The sequence below is a fragment of the Aquila chrysaetos genome (genome assembly GCF_900496995.4).
Source record: "Aquila chrysaetos chrysaetos chromosome W unlocalized genomic scaffold, bAquChr1.4 W_unloc_3, whole genome shotgun sequence".
Lineage (NCBI taxonomy): Eukaryota > Metazoa > Chordata > Aves > Accipitriformes > Accipitridae > Aquila > Aquila chrysaetos.
In genome coordinates, this window is record NW_024470323.1 from 375,673 (window position 1) to 395,411 (window position 19,739).

Sequence of the window (19,739 nt, forward strand, 5' to 3'; positions counted from 1 at the left end):
ACCTTGTGATGCTTTGTTATCTTGGATTGGAATGGATTTTGACTAAATACAAAAACAAATGCTCAGATGTTTTGAAGATTGTGAATATGTTTGTGCAATGTTAAGCAAAGATAAGATAATGTGGTTGGAAAAGAAATTATTTTAATCCAGTAGAATATAATCTCCTAGATTTATTGCAGTGTTGTATATGTTTCCTGTGGTTGATTGATTAGTAATTAAATTAGCAGTATTAAAGGTAAAAAGTGTGCTAAAGATGATGTTATGGTGCCTTTCATCTTGTTTCTGTCATGCTGGATTTGTGAGAATGAGAAACCTTATTTCTTATTAGAACTGAGTGTGGGGTTTTTTTAATTTATCATAAATTGTAATTAACTTTTGTTTTCTGTGCAAATTAACTTTCTATAATATCTTTTTATGACTATTTAAGGGGATGAACATACAAATCATAACAGGAATGACAGACTGACTAGCAATTTAGCAACTTAACAGAACAGAGTAGCCTAGTGGTTTCATTAAAAAGAAAATCTTAAAAAATGTAATACTAGCTTTGAATATTTTAGCATAAATTTGTTTATAAAAACAAAAATTGATGTTCAGAATGTTTCAGGAACAAACTGACTTGCAGTGTTTAGATACTCTGTCATACTTTTGGACATGAGATCTTTGTTAGCCTTGTATGAAAGTAGGACTTAATGGTCTATTTGCCTTAAGAGAACAGCGAATGCTGATCCTTTATACCAGGTTTTCCAATGGCTGAATCACATCCTTTTTTAGAATTTTACCCTTGTAGGTACATAAGGTTTCAGATATTATTGGTACCCTTTATTCTTCTTGCCCAAACTTTAAAGTTTACTTTAACATGAATGCAGAGAAGAGTCTCTCTTTCAAAATTTGTGACTCCTTTTATCCAATACCTCCTTGATTAGGTAGGCAGGTGATCAGATTTTCTTTTAACTCACCTTCCCCATTTTATGGCCAATCTCCTGCTTAGCCTGTTCAGTGTTTAAAAAAAATCCCAACCTGCTTTATTCTGATCAGCTGTCTGTTTCTCTGATCATCAGTGTTTAATGGTCCTCATAATGCACAGAAAGATGACAGGAGATATTTTTGTATCTGGCATAAAATTTAGTTCATTATGTCATGATAAAATACAGCATATAATAATCCATGTGCATGCAAATCAGAATTTGAAGCCTGATGTTTTCAGAGATCCCTGATACATGGCAAAATTCATAAGCTATATATATGCACACATATACAGTGTATATTTATATATGAGATTCCTCAAGTAGATGGTAGATGCATGTGTTTAATGGAGACCCATTTTACTTTAAGGTAGCAGAAAATTGAACAGTTTGTTGGGGATACTTACTGTGTCAAATAACAGTACTTTCCAATTTGTTTCCAAAGGAAGAGTGTTTTTAGTGTTGTCTTGCCTTTTCCCTTTTATCTTTGGAGAAAAGATTTTTTTAGTTGATATCACACACAGTAGAATGTTTCAGCAAGACATACAGAAATAATGTTTTTTGAAGAATGATGTTAAGATGTTGCAATATGAAAATAAAGCATTCAAGACATAAGAGAAATATTTATGTTAAATTAGATGTACTTGATCTGGAATTGCTATTATTGAATAGGCTACAGGTACTAAGCAAACTGTGGTGTAACTGAAATATTTATATTTGAATCTTGAATTTAGTATGCTAGGTATTTCTGTGTGTATTCTGTTACACATTAGAATATTAGTGTTGTTTCAAAACTGTCACTGGAAATCTAATTTCCATGTGTTCTGAGGTATCTGATATAATTTCTGCTAAGAAATGAAGTTAGGTATAGCACAGTGGATTATAGTTTCTTGATGGACCAAAAACAATATAGTAAAATCTCCACAGTAATTGCAGACTTGGAGATTAGTGATATTTCTGTACTATAGAGGGAACATGTCTATCGCCCTGTCTCAAATGTGTTAACAATAGAAATTTTAGAACAAAGGGATAAAATAGATGTAGTGAAATGTCAGAAGTAATATTAATCAAAGTGTTCTAAAGTAACTAGAGTATGAAATTGCTGTACTTTTAACTGTAATGTATAACCTGTTCTACCCTCTTCAGCAATTGGGAAAATCTAGGTATGACCCCTTTGGCTTTAAGAAAAAGCAGATTACAGCCTAAGAGGGAGAATTCCTTTACTAGAGTAATCATGAGATTTGGATAATGAAAATCATAGTCACCCAAATGATTTCCCTTCTGTCAACAGTCTCATCAGTTTGTCAGCCAGTCGCATCTTGTTTGTTTGTGATAGGTTCCCTCCTTGCAGCAATTCAAGCAAATATGACTTGTTAGCCAATGCTTCTTTTCTATATAATCCTCACTATTTCAATTTATTGCTTGAGATGAGAAATCTTCTAACTCTTTATGTACCTCCATATCTGAACTTCTCCAACAAGTTTTCACTTGGTTCCTTATATATTTCCTTTATTTGTTATCTGTTAAACATAAGGGTAATATACTGTCAAAATACAGAATTTATTCAGTTTAAAGTTTAGCATTCACATTCTTATTTTTGCTATTCCACCAAACAGATGTCTGCATTACCCAATTTATGCATATGTAATTTTCCTGCAAGAACTTTTACATATTTAAGTCCTTCTGGTTAAAACAACCACTTGTACTTGTCAGACAAAGGTAAAGCTTTAAACCAGAACACATAGTCTAATAATGGCATTGTTATCTAAACAGTGTTTCTACGGAAAAGAAATAACGGAGAGTTTTACGTGTTGACTAAAAATAAAGAAGCATACACAGTTGAAAAAAAGAAGTGGAAAATTTAAAAAATAAAAGTTAAAACCTCAACTAATGAATTGTAGCAGAGAAAATTGAGAAATGTGATCTGGTATGCTGATGTTCAGCACTTGCTGTTACCTCATATTCAGAGAGAGCAGTCCTTAGTTACCTGGACATCATTCAGTCATGTAATTTGGTAACATAGGAAAGGGTTCAGTATGAGAAGAATGTTGATAACACTGATGTTTTCAGTTGTTGCCAAGTAATGTTTAGTCTCAAGTCAAGGATTTTTCAGCTTCTCATGCCCAGCTAGCAAGAAGGCTGGAGGGGCACAAGAAGTTGGCACAGGACACAGCCAGGGTACCTGACCCAAAGTGGCCAACGGGGTATTCCATACCATGTGACGTCACATCTAGTGTAGGAACTGGGGGGAGTGGGGGTGGGGGATCGCTGCTCGGGGACTAACTGGGCGTCAGTCGGTGGGTGGTGAGCAATTGCATTGTGCATCACTTGTATATTCCAATCCTTTTATTATTACTGCTGTCATTTTATTATCATTATCATTATTAGTTTCTTCTTTTCTGTTCTATTAAACCGTTCTTTTCTCAACCCACGAGTTTTACTTCTTTTCCCGATTTTCTCCCCCATCCCACTGGGTGGGGGTGGGAAGTGAGTGAGCGGCTGCATGGTGCTTAGTTGCTGGCTGGGGTTAAACCACGACAGCTCCTTACAAACTTCTGCCACATGGGTCGTGTGCATTGGACTTCATCTGGATCTTTGGGTAACTGTGTGTTGTCCAGGTCATAATAAATCGTCTCTAGCACAGCTAATTCCCTCAGGTACTGGATACCTCTCTCCATGGTGGTCCACTTGCCTGGTTGACATAGAACATCTTCCTTAAAGGGGTACCTTTCCTTCACACTTGACAGGCGTCGCCTCCAGAGGTTGATGGCTTGTGTCCCTTTTCCAATTGCCTTGTCAATGCCACCTTCCCTGGCAAGCGATCCCAGCTGCTTGGCTTCCCTACCTTCTAATTCCAGGCTACTAGCCCCATTGTCCCAGCATCAGAGCAGCCAGGTGATAATATGCTCACCTATACTACTGCTGAAATCTTTTAGCATATCCCACAGCTCACTCAAGGATAGGGATTGGGTGATTACCTCTGATTCTGCCTCTTCCTCCTGTTCTCATGATGACCCTGGTTTATCTTCATCCTTCGCTAAGTGAACTGATTTTTTTGTACATTTCTTCTTGTGTATGAGGGTGACTGATACTGGTATAGGTTGGTTTTCTGGTTCAGTTGCAGTGCCTGTTGTTGTGGTTGGAGTGGCCGCAGTGCCTGTCGTTTTGTTGTTAGATCCAGAGACCTTTTCTTCCCCTTGAGGGTACTAAATAGTGTTGAACAGGGCTCGATATGCATGGGCCAGGCCCCAGCACATTGCGGTAAGTTGTGTCTCCCTAGAATTGTCGGGGTGACAGCATACTTTTTCCAAATATTTTATCTAGTTTTTCCGGGTTCTGCACTTGTTCGAGGGTGAAGTTCCAAAACACTGGAGGTGCCCACCACCTAGGCATTTGCCCATACTATCCCACACACCCTGCTACTCAATTATTCAGCCTCGGGGCAGATCTCTGGGTGATCTTCTTAAATAGTTCTTTAACGCTAAACAAGACGTGAACCGCATTCAGGAACACGCTAGTTCCTAGCAATAGGACCATGCTGGTTTCAACATCTGAAGGGTATTCAAATTTTTCAAAATTCTCAAACGCTATTGTAATTAGACTGGAGGAGAAGGGGAAGGGGAAGAAAGTTTTCTCGCCCATAAATTGGCTCTCTGAGGAGGAAAGGTAAAGGGTGTAATTATTAATAGTTTCCCACAGATGGGTCCTGAAGCATAGAGGTGACAACAATGCTGAGTACAAATACCGGCTTAGTCCCATGACCGATAATTTTATCATACCATAAGCCAGTATTACACAGTACATCAAAGCGAAAACCTTAATCCACCTCCCACGGATGATAAGCAGCAGCACAGGGACTATATACAGCAAGTGAGGTGATACATAACTAAACTCTTAAGATCGAGTGCCACATCTCTAAGAGCCAATAAATCGACATTGTGACCATCGACTATTTAACTAATATAATGAATGCTTGTAACAAATTCTTTTTGATACTCTCTGGCCAGATCTGTTGTTATCTCAACCCTTCGTGCCCTATGTTGGGCGCCAAAAAGGACTGTCATGGTTTAACCCCAGCTGGCAACTAAGCACCACACAGCTGTTCACTGTGTTCATTTTTCCCCCAGTGGGATGGGGGAGAGAATTGGGAAAAAAAAAAGGTAAAACTTGTGGGTTGAGATAAGAACATTTTAATAGAACAGAAAGAAAGAAAATAATAATGATAGTAATAACACTAATAAAATGACAATAATACTTGTTTTGTATATTCCAATCCTTTTATAAGTGATGCACAATGCAATTGCTCACCAGTCACCGACCGATGCCCAGTTAGTCCCCGAGCAGTGATCCACCCCCCCCAGGCCAACTCCCCCCAGTTTATATACTGGACATGATGTCACATGGTATGGAATACCCTGTTGGCCACTTTGGGTCAGGTGCCCTGGCTGTGTCCCCTCCCAACTTCTTGTGCCCCTCCAGCCTTCTTGCTGGCAGGGCATGAGAAGCTGAAAAATCCTTGACTTGAGACTAAACACTACTTAGCAACAACTGAAAACATCAGTGTTATCAAGTTCTTCTCATACTGAACCCAAAACATAGCACTATACCAGCTACTAGAAAGAAAATTAACTCTATCCCAGCTTGAAACCAGAACAGAGCAAAATGCATTTAAAATGTACCTTCTATACAGGTTGCAGGAATTAATAACATTGATAGTAAGGCATGCTAGTTTCCTAAAAGAGCAAAACAGTGTTGTGGAGATTTTTATAATTACCGAAAATTAATTAGATATAAGGTCTGAACAGATGATGTACAATTCTAGGTATGGAGTCTGTATATGATAAGTATGGAATATCTGTCATTACTTAGAGTTTTTTCTTCACTACTGCTTCTAAAAATATTTTGGTTTCTATCATATGAAAAATCATATTTTAAATTATAATAAGGGCTTTTTGCCTTGTGGCTAGTCTTTTCTATTTATTCTTGCTATTGATATATCTGCTATTATGATATGGAAAAGGCGTTCACTATAACTTGTATTGAATTTTCCACCTCAGTTTAGGCCACTGAGCATTAGGACCTGGGGGCTTACAGGCCCCTTTTAATCTAGTATTCATTATTTCCTATGAATCTTTTTATGCATTAGAAGTATATTCTTTTAGCTGTATAATTTGATCATATGTAGTTTTGATAGCATGCTGGGATATTCGTAGCTTTGGCTACATGAAGGAGTACTAAATCTTTACCTTATAGGCGTTATGGTAGTAGTAAGCAGAATAATATGACTCCATGAAGGAGCCCTAAATCTTTTCCTCATAGGCATGATAGTAGTAGTAAGAAAAATATGACCCTGCTGGCTTACAATGGTGGTAAGGCCTCGCAGGAAAAACAAAACACAACCAAAAACCTACAACAAAAAAACCCTGGAGAGTGATTCTTCTGATATCTTTGAGATTCAAATAATGCAGTATTCAAGACTCTTTAGTAACTTTCAGTTATGTAGCCAAATTTTATATTTACAAGACTAACTTTGGGAACATAGATTGAAGAAATTTGACTGTACTTTTTGCTTTCATTTCTCCATCTGTAAATTAGAGATAAGTGATATTCACTTTGAGAAGAACTTTTAAATAAGCTGATAAATTGTATTATCAGAGAAGATGAATTATTCAGTATAGACTTTACATTGTGACAGTGTTTGGGGAAATACTGTAGAACATATTTGATGGAAATTAAAGTTATGACACTTGATCACTGCTCACATTAAATATAGTTTACATCAGTGTCATAGTAGTTGTTGCATAAATGTGTACTTGAGGGCAGGATAAGATGTATTTATCTTGGTTTGTTATTTTAAGGATTTCTTAATTATGCTTAATTTCTTATAGGAGGTGCTGAAACAGCTACAAGGAAGTATTGAAGATGAGACAATGGCATCCTCTGGACAAATTGACTTAATGGAACGACTTAAAGGTAAATTTAGAATTATGCTTTAAGTAGGTTCATTTGTTTCTTAGTTGTTGTTGCTTTAGGACAAAATTTTCCAACTCGGCTGCATCTTCTTTCCAGTGCTAACTTTAGAAGTTAGGCATAATCTCAGTGTCTGTTATTTTTTGCCAATTATTTTAAGACACATTTTCAAAAAAGAATGTGTTCTTATGTTGCTTTTGTGCTTTTGCTACTGTTACCCTAAGGCTTCATATGAATTGCATTTGATATACCTTACACTTTATTCACTTCATAAAAAACCTGGTTTTAATTGTTTAAATTAGTGGTAGATTAGTTCAAAAAATTTTCTGAACTCATTTACATGCCCTGCCCTTTCCCTGTCACATTACTAGAACTGTATTTGTTATGCTGAAAATTGACGCCTCCTTCCCTAGAGCATGTGGCAGAATGTGTACCCATCCTGTTATATGCGATGTGCAGAGCAAGCTCAGATTAGTGACTCTCTGCATACATCTGTTATCCCTATCATAGAACCAGAAATATTGTAGAAAATGTCTACATTTAGGCCCCTATGGTGGAAGCGCTTATCCTTTACATGATGGTGGAACATCTGTGGGATCCCTGAGAAAGAGGCTATTAGGAAGTGGGACACAAGAGCAATTAATATGATATTTATGCCACACACTGCCCGTTTCTTAAGAAAGGCGGGCATACTGGTGTCGTGATACTGTTCTGGTTGGCAGGATTGTAGTTTGGGCATCTCTTAATTTAGAGGATTAGTATTCTCTAACTGTACCATTAAGATTGGTTTTGTTCACATTATGTTCTGCGTATCCTAAAGCAAAATGTTTTAACTGTTTCCATCAAAAAAGTCATAGATTTGTTCATGAAGTATGAAAATAAGATAGAAATTATCTTTTAGATTTGTGCTGCTCAATTTCAGCTCTGCAAATGTTTGCTCTTTATCGTCCAGAACTGAACTTGGAAAGTAGTAACTTCCCTGGAGTGAAGTTAAGGCCAAAGGTGTCTATGCGTTCATATGGGAGCTGGGAAGGGTCTGTGTCAAGCCCTTCAGAAGAGTGCAGTCCTGTTCCCGTAGGATCATTTCCAAGAAGAGGATTTATGAATGGAAGCAAAGAAAGCACTGGTTATTTAGAAGAGCTAGAAAGAGAGAGGTAAACTTCTTCATTTATTCATTCAGTATTCATTGACTTCTAATTTTAACATGAAAATTTACTAACACATCTAATATTTAGCTATTATGCATATGATTTTGGTCAGTGGTATACTTACCCTACCAGGGAAGGAAACCAGGAACATACATTAGATTTAAATACACAAAACCATCAGAAATCCTAAAACACAATATAGCTTCTGCATATATATATTTCATTGTTACTGTTTTTTTGCTGAAGGTTATTTTATCAGCAGATTTTCAGCACCTTAAATATTTTTTGGAGGTGGGGGGTGGAGCATCCTAAACACCTCCATATCTCCTCACCACTGTTGATAAGTGCTGAAACTGTAGCAATGTGATGGTGCAGTCTTTCTCTTGCTTGAAAATGGTTATGGCTACCATAGGTGGTTGATTGGTTACTTAATATTAGGAGTCGTTTACCTAGTGATTTCTTTTCTCTTAACAAAAATGACTGCTAAGCAAAGGCATCTTGAGATGTCATCCCCATATGATGTTTTGCCTGTTGGTAAAACCATAGACTTTTTTTTTTTTTTTTGGAAGGTAATATGAAGAACATACATCTAGGGCATATTGCAAAGTTGTCCCACAATATCAATCAATTGTGAAGGAAATGCAAAGTAAGAGACATGCAGCTGTTTCCATTGAAGGCTTCTTTATATCCTAAAATGAATCTGACTGAGATCCCAGACGTTTTCAGGGGCCTCTCTGCAAGACAGGGGTTTCTAAAGATTTGGGCATTAAAAGCTACTTGATGGATGGGATGTGTGGTGGGTTGAACTTGGCTGGCTGCCAGGTGCCCACCCAGCTGCTCTCTCACTCCCTCTCCTCAACAGGACAGGGGGAGAAAATACGATGAAAAAGCTCGTGAGTCAAGATAAGGACAGGGAGATCACTCACCCGTTATCGTCACGGGCAAACCAGACTCCACTTGGGGAAAATCAATTTATTTTACTGCTAATTAATGACAGTGTAGGATAGTGACAAAAAAAACCCAAAACTAAAACCACTTTCCCCCCACCCCTCCCTTCTTCCCGGGCTCACCTTCACTCCCGACTTCTCTATCTCCTCCCCCCCCACTTCAAGTGGTGCAGGGGGATGGGGAATGAGGGTTGCGGTCAGATCATAACACTTCGTCTCTGCTGCTCCTTCTTCCTCACGCTGTTCCCCTCCTCCAGCATGGGGTCTCTCCCATGGGACACAATCCTTCACAAACTGCTCCAGCATGGGCCCTTTTCCAAGGGATACAGTTCTTCAGGAACAGACTGCTCCAGCGTGGGTCCCCCACAGGGTCACAAGTCCTGCCAGAAAACCTGCTCCTGTGTGGGTTCCTTTCCACAGGCTGCAGTTCCTGCTAGGAGCCTGCTCCAGTGCGGGCTCTCCATGGGCTGCAGCTTCCTTCAGGGCATATCTACCTGCTGTGGTGTGGGGTCCTCCATGGGCTGCAGGGTGGATACCTGCTCTGACGTGGTCCTCCATGGGCTGCAGGGGACAACCTGCTTCACCATGGTCTTTTCCACAGGCTGCAGGGGAATTTCTGCTCCAGCACCTGGAGCACCTCCTCCCACTCCTTCTCTGACCTTGGTGACCTGCAGGGTTGTTTCTGTCACATTTTCTCACTCCTCTCTCTCACAGCTGCTGCACAGCATTTTTTTACCCTTTCTTAAATATGTTATCACAGAGGCACTACCAACATTGGTGATTGGCTCAACTTTGGCCAGCGCTGGGTCTGCCTTGGAGCCGGCTGTAACCATAATACAAAAGCTTGGTGGGTAGCACTTTAGAAACCCCTGCTCTAAAGGACCTTTCCTGGTGTTTAGTAAAACTTTTGCAATCAAAGGCTGAAAGGAGTACACTTTTCCGCTAAGGTACTATGTCTAGGTCCCTTTCTTTCAGTCCTATCAATAAAATTGAAGCAATTTCCCATGAGTCTGTTCTGATCCTCATCTAGTAGACACTCCATTTTTTCATTTTCCTAGTCAGGATCACTAGTCATGTTTTCTTCCTCTCATAAAATCTAGGTTTATGAAGGGTTGTATGAGAATATTTTCCCTTAATTTAGGAATCTGTTCCCACTTGCTCATTCTAGTCTTTAAGAATCTAATGTGTCTGCCATTTGAACTAATGGCTATCTTCCTTTCCAGTTTTCCATTGAAATGGTCTTTCTTTGTAGTGCCTAGAGTATTAGCAAGATTAATGGAACAGAGTTTTCCGTGTATGGTATTTCATAGGGGCAGGGCACCTTGGTTCTTATTCAGAGTAAGAGCATCTTTCCAGTGCTGTATTCTACCACATGATAGTAAAATCTTTAAGTGTACTTGGGGCTTTCAGTTAAGCTTCAAATGAACTCCAGGTCACTCAGAACAAGGAGTATTAATTTATAGCAACTGGAGTTCTTCAATGTGGTTAGTATATCTGTTTTATGATCTGTGATCCTTTCCCACTATTGTGGATTCTAAGGTGACAGTTTTTTGAATGTTTTTCTCAATGATAATGACAGCTTAAGCAGTGAACTGATCTTTGTTTAAAATAACCCTGGGAAAAAAAGGGAGAGGGATATTTTAATTTGAGATGAGTTCGCTGATCTGTTTATGAAACACTACACAAGCAGTGTTACTGTCACAATTGAGGGGGTTGTTATAAACGCTCGTGACAAATTGGAGGAGCCAATTTGTATTGGATAAAAAATCGAATTTATTAGCAAGCGATAAGAGAGCAAAACAGCGCTGGGCGGCCAGGGAGGCAATGCTCCGCCACAGGCTCGCAACTTTATGTTACCGTTACATTCCTTATATACATTTCATGTACCCCTTTCTTGTAAGTCTCCGCCTTGTCCTGCTTCTTCTTTCTTCATTTGTGCAGGTCTGTTACTATGCAGATTCGGTAAATTTTTTCAAGGATAAGTATCCTTAGATGTAGAATGTCTTTTGATGTGCAGAAATACAGTCTTGGTAAATTGCAGCTGTTGTCCTTCCTCTCCTTATCTAGTAAGTTATAGCCGTTGTTCTTTTCCCTCCTTATCTAGTAAGTTATAGCCATTGCCCTCTTCCCGTGACCTTTACGCATCACTTAAGCAAGCTTTGTTATTTACACAAGGCATATGTTAACTCTCAATATGTCTCTTCCCCCTTCTCGATTTCATGAACAAAGTTAACCCGTTCATTACAGGGGTGAAGATTTGTGCAGCTGAGAAAATGATCTGTAGAGACATGGTCACATAACATCTGGCTTCATTATTAGTGTCGTGGTTTAAGCCCAGCCGGTAACAAAGCACCACGCAGCCACTCGCTCACTCCCCCCACCCCGGCCACAGTAGGATGAGGAGAAAATATAAAGAAAGGCTCGTGGGTTGAGATAAGGACTGGGAGGGATCACTCACCACTTATGGTCATGGGCAAAAGACAGGCTCAACTTGGGGAAGAAACAAAATCAATTTAATTCACTACAAATCAAAACAAAACAAGGATATTGAGAAGTAAAACCAAACCTTAGAACACCTTCCCCCCGCCCCTCCCTCCTTCCCTGCTCAACTCCACTCCCGGTTTTCTCTACCTCCTCCCCCTGGCGGTGCAGGGGAACAGGGGATGGGGGTTGGGGTCAGCTCGCCACACATTGTCTCTGCTGCTCCTTCCTCCTCAGGGGGAGGACTCCTCACTCATCCCCTGCTCCAACGTGGGGTCCCTCCCACGGGAGACAGTCCTTCACGAACTTCTCCAGCGTGAGTCCTTTCTGCGGGCTGCAGTTCCTCACAAACTTCCCTGGTGTGGGTCCTTTCCGCGGGCTTCAGTTCTTCCTGAACTTCCCTGGCATGGGTCCTTTCTGTGGGCCGATCTTCAGTCAAAAAACTGCTCCAGCACGGGCTTTCCCATGGATTCATGGCCATCTTCCGGGGCATCTGCTTCACCGTTCACCTCCATGGGCTGCAGGGGGACAGCCTGCCGTCTCACCATGGGCTGCAGGAGCATCAACCTCCTCTGGCGCCCCTCCTCCCCCTCCTTCCTCACTGACCTCGGTATCTGCATAGATGTTCTTCTCACATTCCAATCCCCCTACTCACTGCAGGTTCCCCTTCTTAAATCTGTTATCCCAGAGGTGCTACCACTGTCACTGATTGGGTCGGCCTGGGCCAGAGGTGGGTCTGACTTGGAGCTGGGGGAGCTTCTAGCAGCTTCTCACAGGAGCCACCCCTGCGGCCCCTCCCCCGCTACCAAAAAAAAAACCTGTGCCACACAAACCCATAACAATTAGCGAAATGATTAATAATCAGAAATGCCCTATTAATTACGCTGTTTGAGGGGACACATAAGAACACTTCAGGCATCAGCATGGACCCTGAATAGCCAAAAGAATCAGAATTTGAGGGTGGGGGACACAGGACAGTGCATGTGGAATCACTAATTTCTGAAAGGAAAAGTAACCACTTATTTTCCTATGCTCTGTGTTTAAATTTGTTTGGCATGTTTAGTAAGTTTCTGTGTTTCTAAACATATTTAACAAATATTTATTTTCTAGTAGATTTTGTTGTTTGTATTAAAACAGACTTTCAAAGAACTCATGGAATTTGCAAATCTCAATATTAAAACAATTTGGAAAGAAAACTAACATTTTTCAGAGACCTGAAACGGGAACATTTCCACCCAGGAATCTAATACATTGGCACAATACATGCTGCTTGTGGGCAAGAGTGTTTGGACGAGGACCAAGTCATTTATTAACTGTGTGTGAATTTAGCAAATTCACTAGATGTTTACCTTGGCCAAAATGATCTTCTTAAGGGAAAAAAAATATGGATTCAGTTACCAGAATAAATTATGAAATTGTCTACATATTTCTCTTTTGCTCATCTCCCCTCTAGTTCCAAAGTGCTTAAGGGGGGGAAGAGGGTGTATGTGTTTAGGTTACCAGTTTAGAATAGAATTCCTATTAAATGTACCCTGCTTTCTCTCTGGCTAGTTCCAGATGTATTTGGTTTTACTGAATTACTGAAGCACGTACCTAAAAAATTTTAATAGTATTTTCTGTAGAAACAGCTAACATATCCTCCAAATTTGCTATCTCAATCAATAATTATTTTTTTTTTTATGCAGATAATTCTGTTTCATTTTCTTATTTTATGTATTGCTTGGTTGAAAGAGAATTGTACCTGTTTTGCCTCTGGTGTTGAGCAAAAGCTACTGTTTGAAATATCGGTAGCTTTGACAATAATTTTCAGGAATTTGCTACCTTATCAAGGTTTTGTCATTTTATGGCATACCATTGGAAGTGAAATTATTAATTATAATTGTAATTATGTAATGTAAGTAGAGTAGCATATATTTTGTTACCCTTCTTACTGGGAATAACATTGACATATTTATCCAAAAAATATTTCCAAAAGAAGAAACCACTTCTCTGTGATCCTGCATTTATTCAGCTTTACTTAATGTTGGGAGCTTCAAAAAAACCTCACAAAACCCCACAAAAAACCAAACCACCACCCCCACACACATTAGACAAGTCTTTCGAAATACTCATCCTGCAGAAAAGCAGTTCAAATTGAAAACCTTTTTTCCTCATAAAAGCGTTATAATGTTCAAAAAAACTTACTTCATTTGCCTTGCTGCATTTTCACTGAACTTGGCAGTGTATGGCTGTCGTGGTTTCAGCCCAGCCGGTAACAAAGGACCACACAGCCACTTGCTCACTCCTCCCACCCCAATCTGGTGGGATGGGGAGGAGAATCAGAAAGGAGAAAAGAAAAAAAAACCGGAACCTCGTGGGTTGAGATAAGGACAATTTACTGGGACAACACAAAAAAGGAAGTTACAACAACAAGGGTACTAATAAAAGAATATACAAAACGAGTGATGCACAGTGCAACTGCTCACACCCGGAACCCGATGCTCCGCCACTTCCCCCACTGAAAGCCGAGAGCTCCCCCCAGCCCACTCCCCAGTTATATACTGAGCATGATGTCACATGGTATGGAATAGCTCCTTGGCTAGTTCAGGTCAGCTGTCCTGGCTGTGTCCCCTCCCAGGTTCCTGTGAAAATTAACTCTATCCCAGCTGAACCCAGGACAATGGCAGAGGACATAATATTCTGTGTTAAAGAATTTTCAGTCATGGGTTTCTCTAGGTTTGCTTTATTAACAACTCAGAGTTGGGCCACCACGCCACCACCACAGTGAATGGCGATGGATAACTCAAAAACGCCTTCTATATATACGATTTTACAAAACAATATGCAATTGATGATTTGTCAAAAGAAGTTCTTGGTGTTCTTGGTGTTTTTCCACAAACTCTCAGTTCTCTATTCTCCAGTGGTTTCAAAAGTCCAATACATTTTCCTGTCTCAACTGATTCTTATTGTCTTGTCCTGGTTCTTCTGAAGTTAGTGGTTGTAGGCAGAAGGTCTCTGGTCACCACAGTCACTTATTTTCTTACACATCAAAGATTATCTTTGAATTTCTGAGAATCACTCAGGTTGTTTTAATTCATCTTACTCTAAAGTTAATCACTTACTCTTATTCTTATGTCCTAGGTCTAAGATGTATGATCCTTCTTCTGTTGATTCAGCTTGACTGGGTTTTAAGCCAGCCATGGTGAGGGCTACACAAGGGACAAATAAGCAGCTTATGCATATTGTTTTATAAGCACCTGCATTCTATTAATCACATCTAAAACAATCTCTAATCATTAGTTATATGTCTGATACAAATAGTCTTAGAACCAATGAGGCTTAAGGCCTAGTTCCCTTTACATTCTGCTATTGTGAAAGTACTGATATAAACAATCTTGGGGTATAAAAAGATGGAATAACTGCATTAGGTTTTTCCATCAAAATTTTTCTTTGATCAGTAACAGCTCTTCCACCTTAAACCGTCTTCTAACCTCAAAATCATGATCCACAATGATCAGCAACAGATGAGAATAATCTGATTCATACCTTTATAAAAAGCATTTGCAGATAAAAATACTTTTTATAAGGATCGAATTAATTATACATTTGCAAATTTAATTTCATAAACTGGACAGACCCAATGCATGGACACACAGGGAGGAGGAAAAAAGGGAAGCTGTTGTTAGGAAAATCTCATTGCCTAACTATTGTACCAATTAGTCTTTATAGTATGAAATTGTATGAACTTTCTGAAGATATATATACTTTACATTGTATACTGCATAGTCATGGTTAAGCCAGCGTGACTACAGGAACCCCAGCTCATTGAAAGGAGGAGGATGACAGCGCCCACCCTGAAGAATGAAGGATACCCCTGGACTACCAAGATAACGCCAGCATCCTAGCCCCTCTAACACCTCTGTGAAACCCTCCCATTATCTGGTATCATAGATAAGGAACTGCAGCAAGACCGACTCCAGGGACGTCTAGATCAAGAAAGCAGCAGATGGATGATGATGCCATAAAATTAGAGTTGCTTTGCAAAACAGTAGTATGTGTGTGTTAAGTAGTGATTGGTCAAATTATGTTGTATCTGAACGCTTGAAAGGTATAAGAACCCTGTATAAAACTGCATTTGGTGTGCCTCAATTTGAATGGGACACCTCAGGTGCATGAATAAAAGAATTACTCTTGTAATTCTATACTTTGCATCCTAGCCTCTCTCCTTGGTCAGCACAGCCAGTTGTGAAATTTTCGTGACACTATGCAGAATGCCTGCGTGTACAGAAATCAGGCAGCCAGGGTATGTGTTAGAGGTTTGGGAAGTTGGGAGGCAAAAAGAGAGACTCTCTCACAGACTTTCCCTGAGCAGAATAGCATTTTGTTCAGTCTGACTAATGTGTCCCAACAACAGGGTTACAGTCCTTGACTTAGGGAATTCCTGCCCAGACCCATCCTTGTGACTGAGGAATTCCAGTTATTCTGTAATTCTGCTATTGTTACCTGCAACAGTAGGGTAATTGTAGTTTGTTTGTTTTCACTGGTTTTGGATTGTAAACCCATCTGGTATAATAGCTGTCCAAGTAAGCAACTTAATGTGTGGTCTTGATATTCTTTATTTAAAAACAAACAAAAAAACCCAAAACAACTCCACAGTTCTGTTTCAACATAGCTCTCGAAAGTTCTGTTACTCTGTGTTTAAAAGCATTCAGCACTTTTAGGTTTGTGTAGTTTTTCTTGTGTGTAGTTTTTCAGTCTTTTGCAGATAAAGTGAGGGAGAATAGCTTGAAAACTGAATTGTTAGTATAACACTATGGTTTTCCTGAACCTCTTTCATAGGAAATGTAGCTGTCATTAAGAATGTGATTCAATAGAATAGGCAATGCCAGTTACTTCTTTATACATCTGAATTTTTACAAGAATTCTATTTTTTTCCTTTCCAAGATGTATCAAAACCTGTCAGTATTATTCTCAGTTGTGTCCTTGAAAAAAATTAGGGCTATTAGTTTAGCAGTAACTAATATAAACTAGATCCTGGAAATTTTAACTTTCCATTTGACCAATGTTCAGGTTACTTGCTTTGGATATGGAATATTAACCTTAAGTCACTAAAATTAATTTGAAATATTTTTGTATTGGGTCTGGCTGGGATGGAGTTAATTCTTCCCATAGCAGCCCTCATAGCGCTGTGCTCTGCATTGGTAGCTAGAAAGGTGTTGATAACACACCAGTGTTTTGGCTGCTGCTGAGCAGCGCTGGCACAGCATCAAGGCTGTCTCTCCAACATTTTTGCCCCCCCTCACTGGCAGGCTGGGGCTGGGCAAGATCTTGGGAGGGGACATAACCAGGACAGCTGACCTAAACTACCCAAACAGATATTCCATACTATATGACGTCAGCTCAGCTATAAAAGCTAAGTAAAGGGAGACGGAAGGGGGGCATTTTTGTCTTCTGGAGCAACCACTACGCGTACTGAAGCCCTGCTTCCCAGGAAGTGGCTAGACATTGCCTGCTGATGGGAAGTAGAGAATAACATCATTTGTTTTTCTTTGCTTTCGTGCGTGACCTTTGCTTTCACTTTATCAAACTGTCCTTATCTTGACCCATGAGCCTTTTGTTATATTTTCTCTCCCCTGTCCAGCTGAGGAGGGGGAGTGATAGAGCGGCTTTGGTGGGCACCTGGCGCCCAGCCAGGGTCAACCCACCACAGTCCTTTTTGGCACCCAACATGGGGCTCGACAACGGCAGTTTTGCATTAAGCGTGCTATAGCTAGTTATTAAGTGACAACCTCCTGTGCAGGTCACGGAGTTTGTTGGCTGCTTGCTTATCTCCATCTTGCTGAGTTTGGGAACATGGTAATGCAAATAATGGCTATGTGCTTTGTCCTGGCACTGATGGTTTTGCTGTGCTGTGGGAGCTATCTTGTGGAGGAGATGAGGGAACACATCTCCCTCTCCCTACCGGGCATTGATGTGAATGGTTTTCTTGTGCAGGCTCCCGAGGTCCTTGTTCACCATTATGTGAGCTGTTCAATACTAATAATTAATACTGGTGGTATATTATGGGTATTGTGGAATCTGCTCTCGTCCTGGTATAAGGGAAGACAACTTTTGGGTGAGGCAATACTGAAATGTGCCCTCAAGCGACCGGTCCCTGGGTGGCAGGGTATATGGAAGGATTTGGGCAGATTCCTAGGACGGTTATCACCTCCCATAATCTGGGACTTTACACCCGAACAGGCAAGCAACCCTGGCAAACTGACGCGCCACCTGATAGAAGGGTGCCTTGCCTATCCCAATGAAAACCAGCAGCTTCTTGCACTGTACTGGGGCCTGGCCTATGCCTACCGAGCCATAGTTCAACACTCTCAGAGGACCATGGTTGAGGCAGGGACCCAGACTGCATCTGAGGACACCATGCTCGAGATAGGGACCCAAACAACAACAACCACCACAGTAATTGCCCCAGTAGTGAAAAAGAAACAGTGGACAAGGAGATCAACAGGTCCATATCATCGATTAGTGAGGGAAGAAGAAGAAGAGGAAAGGTTTGATCTAGAAGCTAGTCCTTCAACAAAGAAATTGGAGGAAGGAGTGAGAGAACTTAGACAGGAAGTAGAAAATAACTGTTCCCCCTGACCTCCTTAGAACTTCGAGACATGCGGAAGGACTACAGCCGCCAGCCAGGTGAGCGGATTGCTGCCTGGCTGCTCCGATGCTGGGATAACGGGGCCGACAGTCAGCAATTGGAAGGCAAGGAAGCCCAACAGCTGGGATCCCTCGCTAGAAACCAGGGAATTGAAAGAGGAATTGAAAAAGAGGCAGCAATTTGCAGTCTCTGGAGCCGGCTCCTCTCAAGTGTGAGGGCAAGGTATCCATTCAAGGAAGATCTTGTGAACTCCTCAGGAAAGTGGACTACCGCAGATGAAGGCATCCAGTACCTGAGAGAGTTAGCAGTGGTGGAAGTCATCTACAGTGAGCTAGATGATGAGGAGGTCTCCAAAGATCCAGAGGATGTCCTGTGCACACGGGCCATGTGGAGAAAGGTGATTCAAGGTGCCCCAGCGTCGTATTCTAACAGCTTGGCAGCAATGTATTGCCCAGATATGGAAACACCAACTGTGGAGAAAGTGTCGTCTTGGCTCCAAAACTTTGAGGAAAATCTCTGTGTCTCCTCATCCCTACAGGACAGTGCCTTGGCTGTTAGGGATGCTCCAAGAAATCAGTCCTCTCCTGCTCCGGTCAGAGGGAAAGGGAGCCCAAGGCGTATGCCACATGGTACACTCTGGTTCTTCCTGCGTGACCAAGGGGAGGACATGAGGAAGTGGGATGGTGAACCCACCTTTAAGTTGGAAGCCCGCGTACGTGAACTGAGAGGGAAGACAGCTGTTAAGAAGGGGTCACCCAAGAAGAAGGCTGTCAGTGTCGTTGCTGTAGAGGCCCAAGAAAGCAATCAGCGATCCTCCAGGCATAGAAGAACTGAAACCACCTCCCTTGATTCTGGTGAGGGGACTTCTGGTCTGGCACCGCAAGGGTCGGACAGTGAATATTCTGATGAGGAACAGCAATAGAGGGTCCCTGCCTTCGGCCAGGAGGAGGAAAGGGATGACCAGATATACTGGACTGTGTGGACTTGATGGCCTGGCATATCAGACCCACAGAAATATGAGGCTTTGGTAGACACTGGTGCACAGTGTATGCTGGTGCCATCAAGGTACAGGGGCACAGAACCCATCTGGATCTCTGGAGTGACAGGGGTATTCCAAGAATTGTCTGTATTGGAGGCTGAGGTGAGCTTAATAGGGGACAAGTGGGAAAAGCACCCCATTGTGACTGGCCCAGAGGCCCCCTGTATCCTTGGCATAGACTACCTCAGGAGAGGGTACTTCAAGGACCCAAAGGGGTACCGATGGGCTTTTGGTGTAGCCACTGTAAACGCAGAGAAAATCAAACAGCTGTCTACCCTACCTGGCCTCTCGGAAGATCCCTTCATTGTGGGATTGCTGTGAGTTGAAGAACAGCAGGTGCCAATTGCTGCGAGGATGGTGCACCGGTGGCAATATCGCACAAACCGAGACTCCCTGGCTCCCATCCATGAGCTGATTCATCAACTAGAGAGCCAAGGAGTCATCAGCAAGACTCATTCACCTTTTAATAGTCCCATATGGCCAGTGCAAAAGTCTGATGGAGGGTGGAGGTTAACAGTAGATTATTGCGGTCTGAACAAAGGGACACCACCACTGAGTGCT

General features: G+C 41.2%; 1 protein-coding gene across 1 annotated transcript in view; it reads left to right on the forward strand.

The window, feature by feature from the left end:
* The window catches only part of LOC121232399 (adenomatous polyposis coli protein-like), a 127,817-nt gene that overhangs the window by 16,498 nt on the left and 91,580 nt on the right, over positions 1 to 19,739 (forward strand). The window contains 2 exon segments of the mRNA XM_041121553.1: positions 6,854 to 6,938; positions 7,888 to 8,089. Coding sequence (XP_040977487.1) covers positions 6,854 to 6,938; positions 7,888 to 8,089 — 287 coding nt within the window.